General features: G+C 47.5%; 1 protein-coding gene across 2 annotated transcripts in view; it reads right to left on the minus strand.

Annotated features, from left to right (window-relative positions):
- XPO7 (exportin 7) overlaps positions 1 to 19,775 on the minus strand; it is a 62,762-nt gene extending 42,987 nt beyond the window's left edge. Inside the window, exons 1-5 of one of the 2 annotated variants that reach the window (XM_063175402.1) lie at positions 19,691 to 19,775; positions 12,057 to 12,203; positions 9,748 to 9,847; positions 8,090 to 8,250; positions 4,046 to 4,111 (exon numbers count right to left, since the gene is read on the minus strand). In XM_063175402.1, the coding sequence (XP_063031472.1) occupies positions 4,046 to 4,111; positions 8,090 to 8,250; positions 9,748 to 9,847; positions 12,057 to 12,203; positions 19,691 to 19,708 (492 nt within the window). In that variant the 5' untranslated portion in view covers positions 19,709 to 19,775. Of the gene's footprint in view, positions 1 to 4,018; positions 4,112 to 8,089; positions 8,251 to 9,747; positions 9,848 to 12,056; positions 12,204 to 19,690 lie in introns of both variants that reach the window. The other variant, XM_063175401.1, reaches the window with a different exon arrangement.
- Between the last annotated feature and the right edge of the window lie 1,682 nt (positions 19,776 to 21,457).

The raw sequence follows: 21,457 nt of genomic DNA on the forward strand, positions 1-21,457 counted from the left end.
TTTCCAGCTTGGACTTTGCTGTTTTATGGGATAAATACCAGTCCTGGATCAGCCACTGGAGACCAGAGCTGGGAAATAGCAAAACTCAGATTTTTTTTTCCTCATGAAAAGGGGAAAAATGAGGGAAAATATCAAATATAAGGAATTCCAGAAGGAAGAGGTGATTTCCCTCCCCAGAACCAGTGGGACGCAATTCCCCAGCTTTTCCATGGAAAAAAATCCACATTTCTGTCACAAAGCTGGGCTGGGTTTATTCCCAATTCCTTCAATCTTTGCCCGAAACAGCAGTAAAATTTGGTTTTATCTGGATTTTAGGAATGGGAATTCCCAGCTCCAAAGGGTTCAATCCCTCCTGGAGCTGCTGGGTACACAGGGATGAAGAACAGCAATTAAAATTATCCAGGTTTTCCAGCTTGGACTTTGCTGTTTTATGGGATAAATACCAGTCCTGGATCAGCCACTGGAGACCAGAGCTGGGAAATAGCAAAACTCAGATTTTTCTTCCTTGTGAAAAGGGGAAAAATGAGGGAAAATACCAAATATAAGGAATTCCAGGAGGAAGAGGTGATTTCCCTCCCAGAACCAGTGGGATGCAATTCCCCAGCTTTTCCATGGAAAAAAATCCACATTTCTGTCACAAAGCTGGGTTGGGTTTATTCCCAATTCCTTCAGTCTTTGCCCAAAACAGCAGCAAAAATGGGATTTATTTTGAATTTTAGGAATAGGAACTCCAAAGGGTTCAATCCCTCCTGGAGCTGCTGGGCAGAAAAGAAGAAACAGCAGGAATTAAAATTCCAGATAGAAAAGGGAACTGGAAGGAGTTATCCAGGTTGGACTTCGCTGTTTTATGGGATAAATTCCTGGATCTGACAGTGGAGCCCAGAATTCCAGCAAAACTCAGGGTTTTTTTTCCCATGAAAAGCGGAAAAATTAGGCAAAATTCCCATTTTTTGTGACCATTCCCAGTCAAATTGCACCTGCCTCGGATGGGCATTGGGTTATCCTGGTGGGATGCAGAATTCCTGCAGAAATGTTTATATTTCACTGTTTAAACTAAATTAAATTACATAAATATAGTTGAATTTTCAATTAAAAACTGAAATAACAAATGAAATTGAAATTTATGATAAAATTAAATTTCAATTTCCAAACCTCTCCTCCAGTATTTGAGGAACCAGGACAGCTCCAATGTTGGATTTTAGACCTGAATTTTCCCAACAATTCCATGGAGGACCCCAACACTCCCATCTTTTATATTGTAGAAAGAAAAGCTCCAACAGATCCTAAATTTTTCAGGTGTTTTAATACCCAAGTTATTCCTCAGCTCAGACTATTGGGATTTCAGGGAGTTTAGGTAAATGAATATTATTTAATTCCTATTTCAAGCCATTTGTGGGGATGGAAAATTCCCTTTATTTTTGGCCTTGGGAAAATGGGATTTCCTTCTTCACCATCACAGTAAATTTGGCTTAAACAGTGAATTCAGCTTAAATCACTAAACTGTGCTTAAACTGGTGAACTTGGCTTAAATCAGTAAACTTGGATTAAATCAATGAATCAGGCTTCTCCATTTCCAGTTCTGAAATCCCTCCACGATTTCTCTGGATTAAACAGCATCCCAGGGAAATCTGAAGTTAGTTACTTAATGAGACCAAAAAAAAAACCTATTTGTTTTTTCCAGCTGTTTTTTTTTAAGGAAAAACAAAGACTTTTCCACTTGTGACCCTCAGGACTGCAGCAAAATCTGCATGTCTGAGGGAAAACCATGGGAAAAAACACAGAAAAAAGACAAAAAAACCCCATGGAAATTGGGATAGCATCAGGTAAAGGTGTTTATTCCAGTTTCCAGGGGAATTTCAGAGGGAATTCCAGAGCACAGCCCTGGAGGGATTTTAAATCCTCTGGAAAAGCTGGGCCAGGATTGGGGCTGGCCAGGCCTGAGGGGCTGGGAAAGGAACATGGCTTGGAGGATCCTGAAGGATTTCTGGGGATTTTATCCCAGAAATTCCTTCAGAGTTTCATCCTGGATGAAAACAATGCTTTAAAAACAGGCACAGTTGGAAAATTTTGGGGTTTTCTCCAAGGTGTAGGAGGAGGGTCAGAAAATCAGAGACTTTTCCACTCATTGTGACCCTCAGGACTGCAACACAATCTGCATGCCTGAGGGAAAACCATGAAAAAAAAACATGAAAAAAACATGGAAAAGCCACAGAAACTGGGATAGCAGCAGGTAAAGGTGCTCATCCCAGTTTCCAGCTGCAATTCCAGAGGGAATTCCAGAGCACAGCTCTGGAGGAATTTCAAATCCTCTGGAAAAGCTGGGTCAGCACTGGGCCTGGCCAGGAAAAGGATCTGGGAAAGGGACACAATGTGAGAATCCTGAAGGATTTCTGGGAATTTTATCCCAGAAATTAATTCAGAGTTTCATCATGTTGAGAGGCTTTGTTTAAAAATGGCGACAGTTAGATAATTTTGGTTTTTTTCTTGCTAGTCTAGAAGGAGGGGCACAAAATCAGAGACTTTTGCACTCATTGTGACCCTCAGGACTCCAGCTAAAACTGCATGCCTGAGGGAAAACCATGGAAAAACCATGGAAAAAAGACAAAAAAACCCATGGAAATTGGGATAGCAGCAGGTAAAGGTGCTTATTCCAGTTTCCAGCAGCAATTCCAGAGGGAATTCCAGAGCACACCCTGGAGGGATTTTAAATCCTCTGGAAAAGCTGGGCCAGGATTGGGCCTGGAAAAGAACACAATCTGAGAATCCTGAAGGATTTCTGGGAATTTTATCCCAGAAATCATTCAGAGTTTCATCCTGGATGAAAGATATGGTTTGAAAATTGGGACAGTTGGAAATTTTGAGTTTTTTCTCCCTGGTCTAGAAGGAGGGGCAGAAAATCACAGACTTTTGCACTCATTGTGACCCTCAGGACTGTAACACAATCTGCACACCTGAGGGAAAACCATTAAAAAAAACATGAAAAAACCATGGAAAACCCACAGAAATTGGGAAAGCACCAGGTAAAGGTGCTTATTCCAGTTTCCAGCAGCAATTCCAGAGGGAATTCCAGAGCACAGCCTGGGGGAGGTTTTAAATCCTGTGGAAAAGCTGGGCCAGGATTGGGCCTGGCAGGGCCTCAGGGCCTGGAAAAGGATACAATCTGAGAATCCTGAAGGATTTCTGGGGATTTTATCCCAGAAATTCATTCAGAATTTCATCCTAGATGAAAACAATGCTTTAAAAATGGCAGAGTTGGAAAATTTGGGGTTATTTCTCCTTGGTCTAGAAGGAGGGTCAGAAAATCAGAGACTTTTCTTCTCATTATGACCCTCAGGACTCCATCACATTATGCCTACATGAGGGAAAACCATGGAAAAACCATGGAAAAAAGACAGAAAAAAACCACAGAAATTGGGATAGCAGAAGGTAAAGGTGCTTATTCCAGTTTCCAGAGGAATTCCAGACAAATTCCAGAGGGAATTTCCAGAGCACAGCCTGGGAGGGATTTTAAATCCTCTGGAAAAGTTGGGCCAGGCCTCAGGGACTGTGAAAGGGCCACAATGTGAGAATTCAGCAGGATTTGTGGGAATTTTATCCCAAAAATTCATTCAGACTTTCATCCTGGATGAAAGGCTTTGTTTAAAAATGGGGACAATTCGGTAATTTTGGGTTTTTCTCCCTGGTAAATATGAGAGGCTGACAACAGAAAGTTCTCACACATATCCTCACTAAATCATTCTTTTTTCTTGGTTTTTTTCCCCCTTCTCATGCCAGAAAACCACACCAAAACATGGGAAAAGATGGAAGATGCCAATGAAACAAAACAATCCCTCCAGACAGGAGCTCTCAGCATCTCACCACAAAGAGGGAGTGAAAAACAACAACAACACCACCAACAACAAATACCCAACAAACACAGAAATTCCCCCTGAAACACCTCCCAGACAGCAAAATTCCCAAAATAAAAACCCAGAAAAGGCAGGACACAACAATATGAATGAGAAAATTGGACACTTACTTCACTGAGGAAGGCTGTAGCACTTACTTGATTAATTTCATTCGTTAGTTGGGACAGGATTGTCACTCCTATGATGCAGTGCTCTACACTGTCCTGGGGAGGCAAAGGCACAGCTTTTTTTTTTTTGGAAAAATTCCCTTTTTTTGTTGCTTTTTCCTTGGAAAAATTCTTGGCTACAAAAGCTTAATCCTTATTAAAAAATAAAATAAAATAAAGGAGATTTTGGCAGATTGATCTGAGTCAATGAATGCAGGAAGTTGAAAGAAATATCAGGAATATTCATGAGGTGGAAAAGATGGATCCTAAAGGTTGGAGCACCCAGAAACAAATCCCTGCTCCCTGAATTTTTAAGATGAAATGTGATTTCCATGGATAGGAAAGAAAACAAAGAAAATATTCCTTGATTTTCTACCCATCCATGAGGTGGAAAAAACGGATCCTAAAGTTTGGAGCACCCAGAAACAAATCCCTGCTCCCTGAAACAATTCCCTGCTCCCCGAATTTTTAAGGAGCCAAACATTAAATGGGATTTCCATGGATGGAAAGGGAACAACAAAGCAAAAAATTTCTTCATTTTCTACTCATCCATAGGGTGGATTTGAGGGTGGAAAAGATGGATCCTAAGGTGGGAGCATCCAGGAACAAATCCCTGTTTCCTGAATTTTTAAGGAGCTCTTCACCCTCGGAAGCCCCTACTGAAAACCACCAACATGGAAAAGCCCCAATTCCTTCAGGCCATCTGCAAACTCCCAAATTTTGGTGAAACTGGGAATTCTGAGGAGGGAATCTGAGCTGCAGGAACCTGGTGCAGAGCTGTGAGCATCCAGGAACAATTCCCTGACTTTTAAGGAGCTCTTCACCCTCAGAAACCCCTCCTGAAAACCACCAACATGGAAGAACCCGAACTCCTCCAGGCCACCTCCAAACTCCTTTCTGGTGGATTTTGGTGAAACTGGGAATTCTGAGGAGGGAATCTGACCGGCAGGAACCTGGTGCAGAGCTGTGAGCATCCAGGAACAAATCCCTGATTTTTAAGGAGCTCTTCACCCTCAGAATCCCCACTGAAAACCACCAACATGGAAGAACCCAAACTCCTCCAGGCCACCTCCAAACTCCTTTCTGGTGGATTTTGATGGATCCTGGGACCTCTGAGGAGGGAATCTGAACCCCAAGAACATGGTGCAGAGCTGTGAGCATCCAGGAACAATTCCCTGATTTTTAAGGAGCTCTTCACCCTCAGAATCCCCCACTGAAAACCACCAACACGGAAGAATCCGAACTCCTTCAGGCCATCTCCAAACTCCTTTCTGGTGGATCCTGGGAATTCTGAGGAGGGAATCTGAGCTGCAAGGACCTGGAGCAAATCTAAGAGGATCCGGGAACAGTTTCCTGCTCCCAGGAACAAATCCCTGAATTTTAAGGAGCTCTTCACCCTCAGAATCCCCTCCTGAAAAACACCAACACGGAAGAACCCGAACTCCTCCAGGCCACCTCCAAACTCCTTCTGGTGGGTTTTGGGGAATCCTGGGAATTCTGAGGAGGGAATCTGAACCCCAAGAACCTGGTGCAGAGCTGTGAGCATCCAGGAACAATTCCCTGATTTTTAAGGAGCTCTTCACCCTCAGAATCCCCTCCTGAAAACCAGCAACATGGAAGAACCCGAACTCCTCCAGGCCACCTCCAAACTCCTTTCTGGTGGGTTTTGGTGAAACTGGCAGCTCTGAGGAGGGAATCTGACCTGCAAGGACCTGGAGCAAATCTAGAGGATCCAGGAACAGTTTCCTGCTGCCAGGAACAAATCTCTGATTTTAAGGAACTCTTCACCCTCAGAATCCCCTCCTGAAAACCACCAACACGGAAGAACCCGAACTCCTCCAGGCCACCTCCAAACTCCTTTCTGGTGGATTTTGGTGAATCCTGGGAATTCTGAGGAGGGAATCTGACCTGCAAGGACCTGGTGCAGAGCTGGGAGGAGGAATGATTCCCTACTCCCCAAATTTTTAAGGAGCTCTTCACCCTCAGAAGCCCCTCCTGAAACCACCAACATGGAAGAACCCGAACTCCTCCAGGCCACCTCCAAACTCCTTTTTGGTGGATTTTGGTGGATCCTGGGACCTCTGAGGAGGAATCTGAACCCCAAGAACCTGGTGCAGAGCTGTGAGCATCCAGGAAAAATTCCCTGACTTTTAAGGAGCTCTTCACCCTCAGAATCCCCTCCTGAAAACCAGCAACATGGAAGAACCCGAACTCCTTCAGGCCATCTCCAAACTCCTTTCTGGTGGATCCTGGGAATCCTGAGGAGGGAATCTGACCTGCAAGGACCTGGAGCAAATCTAGGAGGATCAAGGAACAGTTTCCTACTCCCAGGAACAAATCCCTGACTTTTAAGGAGCTGTTTCCCCTCAGAATCCCCTCCCGAAAACACCAACATGGAAGAACCCGAACTCCTCCAGGCCACCTCCAAACTCCTTTCTGGTGGATTTTGAGGAATCCTGGCAACTCTGAGGAGGGAATCTGACCCCAAGAACCTGGTGCAGAGCTGTGAGCATCCAGGAACAATTCCCTGACTTTTAAGGAGCTCTTCACCCTCAGAATCCCCTCCTGAAAACCACCAACATGAAGAACCCGAACTCCTTCAGGCCACCTCCAAACTCCTTTCTGGTGGATTTTGGTGAATCCTGGGAATTCTGAGGAGGGAATCTGACCGGCAGGAACCTGGTGCAGAGCTGTGAGCATCCAGGAACAAATCCCTGATTTTAAGGAGCTCTTCACCCTCAGAATCCCCCACTGAAAACCACCAACATGGAAGAACCCGAACTCCTTCAGGCCACCTCCAAACTCCTTTCTGGTGGGTTTTGGTGAAACTGGCAGCTCTGAGGAGGGAATCTGACCTGCAAGGACCTGGAGCAAATCTAGGAGGATCCAGGAACAGTTTCCTGCTCCAGGAACAAATCTCTGATTTTTAAGGAACTCTTCACCCTCAGAATCCCCCACTGAAAACCACCAACACGGAAGAACCCGAACTCCTTCAGGCCACCTCCAAACTCCTTTCTGTGGATTTTGGTGAATCCTGGGAATTCTGAGGAGGGAATCTGACCTGCAAGACCTGGTGCAGAGCTGGGAGGAGGAATTATTCCCTGCTCCCCAAATTTTTTAGGAGCTCTTCACCCTCAGAATCCCCCACTGAAAACCACCAACACGGAAGAACCCGAACTCCTTCAGGCCATCTCCAAACTCCTTTCTGGTGGATCCTGGGAATCCTGAGGAGGGAATCTGACCTGCAAGGACCAGGAGCAAATCTAGGAGGATCAAGGAACAGTTTCCTGCTCCCAGGAACAATCCCTGACTTTTAAGGAGCTGTTTCCCCTCAGAATCCCCTCCCGAAAAACACCAACACGGAAGAACCCGAACTCCTCCAGGCCACCTCCAAACTCCTTTCTGGTGGATTTTGGGAATCCTGGCAACTCTGAGGAGGGAATCTGAACCCCAAGAACCTGGTGCAGAGCTGTGAGCATCCAGGAACAAATCCCTGATTTTTAAGGAGCTCTTCACCCTCAGAATCCCCCACTGAAAACCACCAACATGGAAGAACCCGAACTCCTCCAGGCCATCTCCAAACTCCTTTCTGGTGGGTTTTGGTGAAACTGGCAGCTCTGAGGAGGGAATCTGACCTGCAAGGACCTGGAGCAAATCTAGGAGGATCCAGGAACAGTTTCCTGCTCCCAGGAACAAATCCCTGATTTTTAAGGAGCTCTTCACCCTCAGAATCCCCTCCTGAAAACCACCAACACGGAAGAACCCGAACTCCTCCAGGCCACCTCCAAACTCCTTTCTGGTGGATTTTGGTGAATCCTGGGAATTCTGAGGAGGGAATCTGACCTGCAAGGACCTGGTGCAGAGCTGGGAGGAGGAATGATTCCCTACTCCCCAAATTTTTAGGAGCTCTTCACCCTCAGAAGCCCCTCCTGAAAACCACCAACACGGAAGAACCCGAACTCCTCCAGGCCACCTCCAAACTCCTTTTTTGCTGGATTTTGGTGAATCCTGGCAGCTCTGAGGAGGGAATCTGACCTGCAGGAAGCGGGTGACATCGTTGATGACGTTCCTGAAGACGTACTCGTCCTTCTGGCAGTCGAACCAGCCCAGCTTGGTGATCCTGGCGTAGAGCTGGATCAGCGCCTGCGTCACGAACGTCGCCAGCTTCGGCCTCGTGGCCAGGTAGTTCAGCACATTAATTCCCTGCAAAACGGGGAAAAGATGGAGCTGCAGGAAAAAATTCAGCTCTGGGAACGGCCTGGAGGAAAAGGAGCTTTGGGGAGGTTGGTTTGAGTGGGGGAAGTTGGGAGAAATGTTGGGAATAAGAGAGAAGTGTTGGGGTTTTATTTGGGAATTTTAAGATGATGGGAAAGGGGTGGATTTAACCCTGGGAAAGAGTTGGATTTAGCTCTGGGATACACCTGGGAAAGGGTTGGACTTAGCCCTGAAAAAGGGCTGGATTTAGCTCTGGAATAAAACTGGAAAAGGGTTGGATTCAGCCCTAGGAAAGGGTTGGAATTAACCCTGGAAAAGGCTGGATTTAGCCCTGGAATAAAACTGGGCAAGGGTTGGATTTAGGCCTGAGAAAGGGTTGGATTTAACTCTGGGATAGACCTAGGAAAGGACTGGATTTAGTCCTGGAAAAGGATGGATTTAGCTCTGGACTAGACTTGGGAAAAGGTTGGATTTAGGCCTGGAATAAAACTGGGCAAGGGTTGGATTTAGGCCTGGAATAAAATTGGGAAAGGGTTGGACTTAGCCCTGGAAAAGGGCTGGATTTAGCTCTGGAATAAACCTGGAAAAGGGTTGGATTTAGCCCTGGAATAAAACTGGGCAAGATTGGATTTAGTGCTGGAAAAGGGCTGGACTTAGTCCAGAATAAAACTGGGAAAGGGTGGATTTAGCCCCGGGAAAGAGTTGGATTTACCCTGGAATAGACCTGGAAAAGGGCTGGATTTTATCCCAGCCTATTAAATCCAAATTCCTAGCTCTGCAATAAACCTGGAAAGGACTGGATTTAACTCTGGAATAGACCTGGAAAAGGTTGGATTTAGTCCTGGAAAAGAGTTGGATTAGCTCTGGAATAGACCTAGGAAAGGATTGGATTTAGTCCTGGAATAAAACTGGGAAAGGATTGGACTTAGCCCTGGAAAAGGGTTGGACTTAGCCCTGGAATTAACTTGGAAAGGGTTGGATTTAGTCCCAAGGACTTTTGGGGACAATCCCAAGGGGTTTTGGGAAAAATCCAAGGATTTTTGGCCAATCCCAAAGGTTTTTAGGACAATCTCAAGGTTTTTAAGACAATCCCAAAGATTTTTAGGACAATTCCAAGGATTTTTGGGGCCAATCCAAGGACTTTTAGGACAATCTCAAGAATTTTTAGGACAATCTCAAGGATTTTTGGGACAATTCCAAGGACTTTTGAGGCCAATCCCTAGGATTTTTTGGACAATCCCAAGGACTTTTAGGACAATCCCAAGGGGTTTTGGGAAAAATCCAAGGGGTTTTTGGGGCCAATCCCAAGAATTTTTAGGACAATCCCAAGGACTTTTGGGACAATCCCAAGGGGCTTTTGGGGACAACCCAAAGGTTTTTTGGGCCAATCCCAAGAATTTTGAGGACAATCCAAGGATTTTTAGGACAACCCAAGGATTTTTGGGACAACCCCAAGGATTTTTGGAGAATCCCAGGGCACTCACGGATGTCGATGCGCTGCTCCAGGGGCAGGGGGTTGTTTGTGCGCGACACCAGTTTGGTAAGGCAGGTGGCCGCCAGCAACTGGGAGTAGGAGGACTGGAAAAAAAGGGGAAAAAATTCCCAAAAAAAAAAAAAAAACCAAAAAACCAAAAGAATTTTAATTAATGGGAAGCAAAATTCATGAAATTTTATTTAATTCATGAAATTTTAATTCATGGCTTTGAAGCAAATTGCAGCCAGGAGCTGAAAGGAAGCAGCTCCCACCTCGGAATGATGTGGGTGAAGCACATTCCACAAATTCCACAAATTCCACAAATTCCACAAATTCCACAAATTTACTGGGAGAAAATCCCCAAGGTTTTACAGGAATTCGCAGGAATTTTGCAGGAATTCACAAGAATTTACAGGGATTATGAAAGAATTCACAAGAATTTACAGGGATTATGAAAGGATTTATAGGAATTCAGCAGGAATTTTGCTGGAGTTTACAGGGATCGACAGGAATTTTGCAGGAATTCTGCAGAAACTCCGCAGGAATTTTTGGATGTGGAATTCCAGGATATTGGGGAATTGGGGGATGTGGAATTCACAATTTTGGGAATTCTGGGGAATATTTGGGATGTGGAATTCCATGACTTTGGGGAATTTTTGGGATGTGGAATCCCATGATTTTTGGGAAATTTTTGGGATGTGGAATTCCATGATTCTGGGGAATATTTGGGACGTGGAATTCCAGGATTTTGGGGAATTTGGGGATGTGGAATTCCAGGATTTTGGGGAATTTTTGGAATTCTGGGGAATTTCTGGGTTGTGGAATTCCATGACTTTGGGGAATTTTTGGGATGTGGAATTCCACAATTTTAGGGAATGTTTGGGATATGGAATTCCAGGCTTTTGGGGAATTTGGGGTGTAGAATTCCATGATTTTGGGAACGTTTGGGAGATGGAAATCCACTATTTGGGGCAACTTTTGGGATGTGGAATTCCATGACTTTGGGGATTTTTGGGATGTGGAATCCCAGAATTTTAGGGAATTTTTGGGGATAATCTGGGAATATTTCTGATGTACTCACGCTGCCCCTCTCGAGCAGCAGCTGGCACTTGGGGAATGTTGGTGAACCCCACCAGGACATGGAATTCCAGGATTTCAGGGAATTTTTGGGATATTTTGGGCATTTTTGGGATATTTTGGAATGTTTGGGGTGTACTCACGCTGCCCCTCTCGAGCAGCAGCTGGCACTTGGGGCCATTGCTGAACCCCACCAGGGCACGGAATCCCAGGATTTTAGGGAATTTTTGGGATATTTTGGGAATATTTGGGGTGTACTCACGCTGCCCCTCTTGAGCAGCAGCTGGCACTTGGGCTGTCAGTGAACCCCACCAGGGCATGGAATCCCAGGATTTTAGGGAATGTTTGGGAATATTCTGGAATATTTGGGGAATTTTTGGGGATAATTTGGGGATATTTCTGATGTACTCACGCTGCCCCTCTCGAGCAGCAGCTGGCACTTGGGGCTGTCAGTGAATCCCACCAGGACATGGAATCTCAGGATTTTAGGGAATTTTTGGGGATATTTGGGGAATTTTTGGGATATTTTGGGAATGTTTGGGGTGTACTCACGCTGCCCCTCTCGAGCAGCAGCTGGCACTTGGGGCTGTCAGTGAACCCCACCAGGGCATGGAATTCCCAGGATTTTAGGAATTTTTTGGGATATTTTGGGAATATTTATGATTTACTCACGCTGCCCCTCTCGAGCAGCAGCTGGCGCTTGGGGAATGTTGGTGAACCCCACCAGGACATGGAATTCCAGGATTTCAGGGAATTTTTGGGATATTTTGGGCATTTTTGGGGATATTTTGGGAATATTTGGGGTGTACTCACGCTGCCCCTCTCGAGCAGCAGCTGGCACTTGGGGCTGTCAGTGAATCCCACCAGGACATGGAATCTCAGGATTTTAGGGAATTTTTGGGGATATTTGGGGGAATTTTTGGGGATATTTTGGGAATATTTGGGGTGTACTCACGCTGCCCCTCTTGAGCAGCAGCTGGCACTTGGGGCTGTCAGTGAACCCCACCAGGGCATGGAATCCCAGGATTTTAGGGAATTTTGGGAATATTTTGGGGATATTTTGGGATATTTTGGGGATATTTTGGGGATATTTATGATGTACTCACGCTGCCCCTCTCGAGCAGCAGCTGGCACTTGCTCAGGCAGTCGGAGCTGTCAGTGAACCCCACCAGGGCATGGAATCCCAGGATTTTAGGGAACTTTTGGGATATTTTGGGAATATTTGGGTGTACTCACGCTGCCCCTCTCGAGCAGCAGCTGGCACTTGCTCAGGCAGTCGGGGCTGTTGGTGAACTCCACCAGGGCCTTCTCGGCCTGCAGGCGCGTGCCCGTGTCCGTGGTCTCATAGAGCTGCTTGCACAGGTTCTCCAGCTGGGCCAGGCTCTGCCGGGGCAAACAGGGACATGGCACGGCGTGGGCAAAGGGGGAAAATAACAGGGAAAAACCAGGGGGAAATGGGGAAAAAATGGGGAAAAATGGGGAAAAAATGGGGAAAAATGGGAAAAAACAGGGAGAAAACAGGGGGAAAAGGCAGGGAGAAAACGGGGGAAAAATGAGGAAAAAACAGGGAAAAACCAGGGGGAAAACAAGGGAAAACAGGGGAAAACAGGGGAAAATGGGAAAAAACAGGGGAAAAACAGGGGAAAACAAGGGAAAAACCAGGGAAAAATGGGAAAAGCCAGGGGGAAAACAGGGGAAAAACAGGGAAAAAAGGGAAAACCAGGGAAAAATGGGGAAAAGGCAGGAGAAAACGAGGGAAAACAGGGGAAAAAACAGGGAAAAACAGGGAAAAAACAGGGAGAAAACAGGGAGAAAACAGGGAGAAAACAGGGAGAAAACAGGGAAAAATAGGGAAAAATAGGAAAAATAGGGAAAAATGGGGGAAAATGAGGGGAAAACAGGGAAAAAACAGGAAGAAAGGGAAAAACAGGAAAAATGGGGAAAGCCAGGGAGAAAACAGGGAAAACCAGGGAAAATGGGGAAAGGCAGGGGGAAAACAGGGAAAAAATGGGGAAAAAAACGGGGAAAAATGGGGAAAAACAGGGGAAAATGAGGGGAAAACAGGAAAAACATGGAAAAATGGGAAAAGCCAGGAAAAACCAGGGGAAAAACAGGGAAGAAAGGGGAAAAACCAGGGAAAAATGGGGAAAAGGCAGGGGAAACCAGGAGAAACCAGGGGAAAACAGGGGAAAACAGGGGGAAAACAGGGGAAAACAGGGAAAAACAGGGAAAAACAGGGAAAAACAGGGAAAAACAGGGAAAAACAGGGAAAAAATAGGGAAAAAATAGGGAAAAAATAGGGAAAAATGGGGAAAAACCAGGGGAAAACAGGGAAAAACAGGGAAAAAACAGGGGAAAAAACAGGGGAAAAAACAAGGGAAAAAACAAGGGGAAAATGGGGAAAAACCAGGGAAAAACAGGGAAAAAAGGGAAAAGCCAGGGGAAAACAGGGAAAAAACACGGGGAAAACAGGGGAAACCAGGGAAAAACAGGGAGAAACCAGGGAGAAAAAAGGGGAAAATGGGGAAAAGCCAGGGGGAAAACAGGAAAAATGGGGAAAATCAGGGGAAAAAACATGGGAAACCAGGGAAAAACCAGGGAAAAATGGGGAAAAACCAGGGGGAACACAGGGAAAACCAGGCGTTTTTATTCATCATTTCCACAAAATTCCATCATTTCTGTTTTCATCCACAATCTCCACAATTTTGGGAGTTTTCATCCATAATTTCCACAAAATTCCATAATTTTAGGAGTTTTAACCCATAATTTCCATAAACTTGGGAGTTTTCATCCATAATTTCCATAAAATTTGCATAATTTGGGTTTAAGGAAACACTTCAGGAAGAGGAATTTAAAGGAAAAAAATTGGAAAAATCTGCTTCCAAATAGGGGAAAAAAAATTGAATTTATGAGCCCCTCTCTGCTCCAATATTTTGGAAAATCCCAAAAAAAATTCCCATTAAAACACAGAGAATAATTCCCAGCATTTTGGATTTTTTTTTGGGGGGGGATAAAAACCAGGTAAAATCCAGAAAAAAATGGATTTAGGTTTCTTCATTCCAGGTAAAATCCATAAAAATTCATTCAGGGCTTCACCAAAGCAGGAAAAATTAAGGAAATTTTGATTTGGGTTTCATCATTCCAAGTAAAATCCAGAAAAAAAAATGGATTTGGGTTTCTTCATTCCAGGTAAAATCCTATTTAAATAAAAAATTTAAATCAAAATTTCAATTAAAAGTTATTTTAGGGCTTCACAAAACCAGGAAAAAATTTCTTCAAAATTTGGATTTGGGCTTCATAATTCCAGATAAAATCCATTAAAAATAAAAATTTTGTGCTTCACAACTCCAGGAAAAATAAAGAAATATTGGATTTGGGTTTCTTCATTCCAGGTAAAATCCATTAAAATTATTTTTGGGCTTCACAAAACCACAAAAAATGCCTTAAAATTGGATTTGGGCTTCATAATTCCACATAAAATCCATTAAAATTTTTGGGGGTTTCTTCAGGTAAAATCCATTAAAAATTATTTTAGGGCTTCATCAAAGCAGGAAAAATTCCTTAAAATTGGATTTGAGCTTCACAAAACCACAAAAAATTCCTTAAAAATTGGATTTGGGTTTCTTCATTCCAGATAAAATCCATTAAAAATAAAAATTTTGTGCTTCAAAACTCCAGGAAAAATCAAGAAAAATTAAATTTGTGCTTCTTCATTCCATGTAAAATCCATAAAAAATAATTTAGGGCTTCACAAAATCAGGAAAAATTCCTTAAAAATTGGATTTGCGCTTCTTCATTTCAGGTAAAATCCATTAAAATTATTTTTGGGCTTCACAAAATCAGGAAAAAATTCCTTAAAAATTGGATTTGTGCTTCATAATTCCAGATAAAATCCAGAAAAAAAATTAAAAATTTTGTGCTCCACAACTCCAGGAAAAATCAAGAAAAACTGGATTTGGGTTTCTTCATTCCAGGTAAAATCCATAAAAATTACTTTTGGGCTTCACAAAACCACAAAAAATTCCTTAAAAATTGGATTTGTGCTTCTTTTTTCCAGGTGAAATCCATTAAAAATTATTTTAGGGCTTCATCAAAGCAGGAAAAATCCATCAAAAATGAATTATTCAGGTGAATAAAATCCCTAAAAAAATCTTTGTGGGCTCCAGCACAATCCCAGAATTGAATTTTTGGAAATTCAGAATTTCTCAGGAAGCAGCACAATGGGATTTTCCCAATTTTCTTCCCCAAAATCCTCAAATTCCCAAAGAATATTCCATAAAAAATCAATTTTTGCCTGAAAAAAGGGGAAATTAAATGGGATTTTGAGCAGGAATTTTGTGAGAAATTGCAGGAATTTCCCCCTGGAAAAATGGGAATTAAATGGAATTTTGGGCAGGAATCTCCCTCTGGAAAAGGAGAAATTTAATGGGATTTTGGGGAGGAATTTCATGAGAAATTGCAGGAATTTTATCCTGGAAAAATGGGAATTAAATGGAATTTTGGGCAGGAATTTTCCCCTGGAAAATGGGAATTAATGGGATTTTGGGCAGGAATTTTCCCCTGGAAAATGAAGAAATTAAATGGGATTTTGGGCAGGAATTTCATGAGAAATTGCAGGAATTTTCCCCTGAAAAAAGGGAATTTAATGGGATTTTGGGCAGGAATTTCATGAGAAAATGCAGGAATTTCCCCTGGAAAAATGGAAATTAAATGGGATTTTGGGCAGGAATTTCTCCCTGGAAAAAGGAGAAATTTAATGGAATCTTTGGCAGGAATTTCATGAGAAATTGCAGGAATTTTATCCTGGAAAATGGGAATTAAATGGAATTTTGGGCATTCCCAACCCCTCCTGCTCCAGCTTTTCCCTCACTCTTTTGGGGGCAAAATCCTGAGGAAAATCTGATTTTTTCCCCAGAAACTCCTGATGAATAAAACAACAATTCCTGGGGTGGGTTTTTTTTTTTTTTGGGGATCAGAATTAACGACTCGGGATTAATTCATTGGAAAGTTCCAGGGATTAATAAAGAAATAAATAAAGAACTCCTGGGAATTCTGATTTATCCCAAAACAAAACCAAAAAATCCAAGGAAAATCCCCCCAGCTGGGCCTGGATTGGGGATTTGCCGCCTTTGGGATTGGGGTCAATTTTAGACAATTTGGGGTCAATTTCAAGGAATTTGAGGTCAATTTTAGGAAATTTGGGGTCAATTTTAGGGTTTGGGGTTAATTTTAGGGCGTTTGAGGTCAATTTTAGGGTGTTTAGGGTCATTTTCAGGGGGTTTGGGGTCATTTTAGGGGATTTGGGGTCAATTTTTAGGGGGTTTGGGGTCAATTTTAGGGCATTTGTGACCAATTTCAAGGAATTTGAGGTCAATTTTAGGAAATTTGGGGTTGATTTTAGGGTGTTTGGGGTCATTCTCAGGGGATTTGGGTCAATTTTAGGGTTTGGGGTCAGTTTAGGGCATTTGAGGTCAATTTTAAGGTGTCTGGGGTCATTTTCAAGGTGTTGGGGTCAATTTTAGGGTGTTGGGGTCAATCTCAAGGGATTTGGGGCCAATTTTAGGGGGTTTGGGGCCAATTTTAGGGTGTTGGGGGTCATTTTTAGAGGGTTTGGGACCAATTTCAGGGGTTTGGGATCAATTTTAGGGTGCTTGGGGTCAATTTCAGAGATTTTTGGAGTCACTGAGAGGTTTTGGGGTCAATTCCAAAGGGTCTGGGGCCTCTTTCTGAGGGTTTGGGGTCAATTGGAGAGGTTTAGGGTCACTCCCAGAGGGTTTGGGGTCACTCTTAAGATGTTTTGGGGTGAATTTCAGAGGGTTTGGGGTGAATTTCAGAGGGTTTGGGGTGAATTTCAGAGGGTTTGGGGTCACTCTAAGACGTTTTGGGGTGAATTTGAGAGGTTTGGGGTCAATTTGAGAGGGTTTGGGTCAATTTGAGAGGGTTCAGGATCCATTGAGAGGGTTTGGGGTCACTCCCTGAGGGTTTGGGGTCACTCTTAAGACGTTTTGGGGTGAATTTCAGAGGGTTTGGGGTGAATTTCAGAGGGTTTGGGTCAAGTTCAGAGGGTTTGGGGTCATTTGAGAGGGTTTGGAGTCAATTTGAGAGGGTTTGGGGTCACTCTTAAGACGTTTTGGGGTGAATTTCAGAGGGTTTGGGGTCAAATTGAGAGGGTTTGGGGTCAAGTACAGAGAGTTTGGGGTCAATTTGAGAGGGTTTGGGGTCAATTTGAGAGGGTTTGGGGTCAATTTGAGAGGGTTTGGGGTCACTTTCAGAGAGTTTGGGGTCAATTTGAGAGGGTTTGGGGTCAATTTCAGAGGGTTTGGGTCACTCTCAGAGACTTTCAAAGGGTTTTGGGTTCCCTCATTGGGGGTTTGAGCCCACTCAGAGGGTTTTGTTCCCTTCCTGATGGGTTCAGGTCCATTTTCAGGGGTTCAGGTCCATTTCCCAGGGGTTCAGGTCCATTTCCAGGGGTTCAGGTCCATTTCCCAGGGGTTCAGGTCATTTTCCCAGGGGTTCTGTCCCTGGAACTTTCCCAGCCCTGATTTCCCTCCTCGCTCCTGCCCCTGTGAACTTTTCCATTCTGAAATTCCCCTGAAACACCCAAAGGAAAACCTTGCCCAAAGCTGAGTGTCCATAGGGCTGGGAAAGGAACCCAAATCCTGCTGGGAAAGGAACCCCAAATCCTGCTGGGAAAGGAACCCAAACAGGGCTGGGAAAGGACCCCAGATCCTGCTGGGAAAGGAACAGAACCAGGCAAGGAAGGGAACCAAACCTGGCTGGGAAATGACCCCAAACAGGGCTGGGAAATGATCCCAAACCTGGGTGGAAAGGACCAGAACTGAGCAGGGAAAGGATCCCAAACTTGTCTGGAAATGAGCCCAAACTGGACTCAGAAAGGAACAGAACCAGGCAGGAAAAGGATCACAAACACAACCTGGAAATGACCCCAAACAGGGCTGGGAAAGGAACAGAACCGGGCAAGAAAGGAACCAAACAGGGCAGAGAAATGATCCAAACCTGCTGGAACAGAACCCAAACAGGGCTGGGAAATGATCCCGAACCTGGGCGGAAAAGGACCAGAACCAGGCAAGGAAAGGATCCAAACCAGCTGGGAAATGACCCAAACAGGGCTGGGAAAGGAACAGAACCAGGCAGGAAAAGGATCCCAAACAGGACCTGGAAAAAAAGGATCCCAAACAGGACCTGGAAATGACCCCAAACCCGGCTGGGAAAGAAACCCAAACTGGGCAGGGAAAGGAACCTGAACTGGGCTGGGAAAGGAACAGAACCTGGCTGGGAAATGATCCCAAACAGGGCTGGGAAAGGGAACCAAACTGGGCTGGGAAAGGATCCCAAACCTGGCTGGGAAAGAAATAGAACCGGACAAGGAAAGGAACCGAACAGGGCAGAGAAATGATCCCAAACCTGGCTGGGAACAGAACCCAAACAGGGCTGGGAAATGATCCCGAACCTGGGTGGAAAAGGAACAGAACCAGGCAAGGAAAGGATCCCAAACCCAGCTGGGAAATGACCCCCAAACAGGGCTGGGAAAGGAACAGAACCAGGCAGGAAAAGGATCCCAAACAGGACCTGGAAATGACCCAAACCCGGCTGGGAAAGAAACCCAAACTGGGCAGGGAAAGGAACCCGAACTGGACTCAGAAAGGAACAGAACCTGGCTGGGAAATGATCCCAAACCTGGCTGGGAACAGAACCCAAACAGGGCTGAGAAAGGATCCCAATCCTGGGTGGAAAAGGAACAGAACCAGGCAGGAAAAGGATCCCAAACCTGTCTGGGAAATGACTCCAAACCCAGCAGTGGAAAGGAACCCAAACTGGGCTGGGAAATGATCCCAAACTGGGCTCAGAAAGGAACAGAACCTGGCTGGGAAATGAGCCCAAACCTGGATGGAAAAGGAACAGAACCGAGCAGGGAAAGAATCCCAAACCTGGCTGGGAAATGAGCCCAAACCCGGCTGGGAAAGGAACAGAACGGGATAAGGAAAGGAACCCAAATAGGGCCGGGAAATGACTCCAAACAGGGCTGGGAAAGGAACAGAACCAGGCAGGGAAAGGATCCCAAACCTGGCTGGGGAATGACCCCAAACCCGGCTGGGAAAGGAACAGAAATGACCCCAAACCAGGCAGGGAAAGGATCCCAAACCTGTCCGGCAAATGACCCCAAACAGGGCAGAGAAATGATCCCAAACCTGGCTGGGAAACAAACAGAACCAGGCAATGAAAGGAACCCAAGCTAGACTCGGAAAGGAACAGAACCCGGCTGGGAAATGATCCCAAACCCGGCCGGGAAATGACCCCAAACACGCCTGGAAAAGAAACAGAACCGGGCAGGGGAGGAACCCAAACCCAGCCGGGAACCGACCCCAAACCCGGCCGGGAACGGACCCGACCCGGGCCGGGCAAAGCACCCAAACCCGGCCGGAATGACCCGAACCGGGCCGGGGAGTGCCGAGATCCCGCAAGCCGCGATGCCCAGCCCGGAGCAAGGAGCGGATCCCAGCGCCGCCGGTTGCCAGCGGCACGGCCGGGGCTCCCGAGGGGATAACGGGGATCCGAGCGAGCCCGTCCCGGGATCTCCGCACCGGGCACGGAGCGGAGGGACGGCGGGAGGGACGCGGGGACACGGCGGGGGCGCGATGGGGCCGGGAGGAGCCGCGGGCAGCCGGGGGGACCCTCGGAGAGGCCGCCGGGGGCCACGGGGGGAGCGCGGCCTGCGCGCCTGGGCCGCGCCGGGCCTGGCCGGGCCTGGCCGTGCGGGGCTCGGCCGCGCGGGCCGGGGGGGCGGCGCGGGGGTGCCGGGAGGGCGGCGGGCGGGCCCGGGCGAGCCCCGCGCTGCGGCCGGAGCTCACCTGCACATGATCCGCCATCTTGCCCCATTCATGCTCCGCTCGCGCCTCCGCCCCCGCCTGCGCCGGGCCCGGCGCCACCGCGTCCCCCCGCGCCGCCGCCCGCACCGCGCATGCGCCGCGCCGGGACCACGCCCCTCCCGCGCCTGCGCGCGCCGGAGCGACACGCCCCCTCCGCGCCCGCCCGGCCTATCCCGCGCCTGCGCGCGCCCAAAGGACACGCCCCTAAGGCGGAAACCACGCCCATCCCGGTGAGACCGCGCCCCCGTGTTTGTGCGGGGCCTGCGCGCGGCGCCGGGACACGCCCACAGCGGTCTGGCCACGCCCCCTCTGCGCGCGCGGCGCGCTACGTCTGACGTCACGGCGGCGGCGAGGGGCGGGGGGAGGAGGGAGGGGCGCGAGGCGGGTTTGTTGACACGGCCTTAAAGGGGCCGCGCACCCGGGGACAGCACGGGGACAACACGGGGACAGCACGGGGACAGCACGGGGACAGAGCCGGGACAACGCGGGAACAGCGGGGACAGTGCAGGGACAGCACTGTGATCACTGGCACCAGCACGCCCAGTGCCACCGATGCCTCCAGTGTGACCAGTGTGACCTAACACCAGTGCCACCCGGTGCCGCCAGTGTGACCTAACACCAGTATAACCAGTGCTCCCAGTCCCCCCAGTGTCACCAGTGTCATCACGGTGAGCACTGACACCGGTGGTGAGCAGTGCCACCAGCGCCACCTGTTCCACCAGTGCTCCCAGTGCCCCCAGTGTCCTGCCCAGTGTTCGGTGTCCTCCCCCTTTGCTCCCAGTGCCCGTCAACACCACAGGGTGGCACAGGGGCGTGTCCTCGGTGCCACGCCCACAGTGCCACACCCACCTGTCCCAAGTGCCACACCCACAGTGCCACACCCATGCGTCCGCTTGTCAGCAATGCCACACCCATAGTGCCACACCCACGTGCCCTCGGTGCCACACCCACAGTGCCGCACCCAAATGTCCAGCTGTGCCAGACCCACCTATCTGCGGTGCCACACCCATAGTGCCACACCCAGGTGTCCCCAGTGCCACACCCACAGCGCCATGCCCACCTGTCTGGCTGTGCCACACCCCAATGTCCCCAATGTCACATCCATGTGTGTGCTGTGCCACTCCCCCGTGTCCCCAGCGTCGCACCCCACAGTGCCACTCCCCCATGTCCCCAATGTCACACCCGTATGTGAACTGTGCCACTCCTCCATGTCCCCCAGCGCCACACCCACGGTGTCACACCCACCTGTCCCCAATGTCACACCCCCGTGTCCCCAGCGCCACCCCTGTGTCCCCGTGGGGACCCACAGGAAGTCGCCGCGCTCAGGAAGCGGCAGAGCCCGGGCTGAGCGCGGCAGGGCTGGAACCCGCCTTGGTGACACCGCGGGGACACAGATCCCAGGACCCCTGGGACACTGAGGACACTTGGGGACACTTGGGGACACTCAGGACCCCCAGGACACTGCGGGCACTGTGGACACTGCGGACACTTGGGACCCCCAGGACACTCTGGACGCTCCAGACTCTCGGGACGCGTTGGACACTTGGGGACACTCTGGACACCAGACACTGCGGACACTGTGGACACTCGGGGACACTCTGGACACTCAGGACACTCGGGGACACTCAGGACACGCCAGACACTTGAGGAAACTCAGGACATTCTGGACACACCGGACACTTGAGGACAGGCCGGACACTTGGGACACTCGAGGACACTCGGGACAGGCCGGACACTCGGGGACACTTG

This window comes from Melospiza melodia, chromosome 23 (genome assembly GCF_035770615.1).
Source record: "Melospiza melodia melodia isolate bMelMel2 chromosome 23, bMelMel2.pri, whole genome shotgun sequence".
NCBI lineage: Eukaryota > Metazoa > Chordata > Aves > Passeriformes > Passerellidae > Melospiza > Melospiza melodia.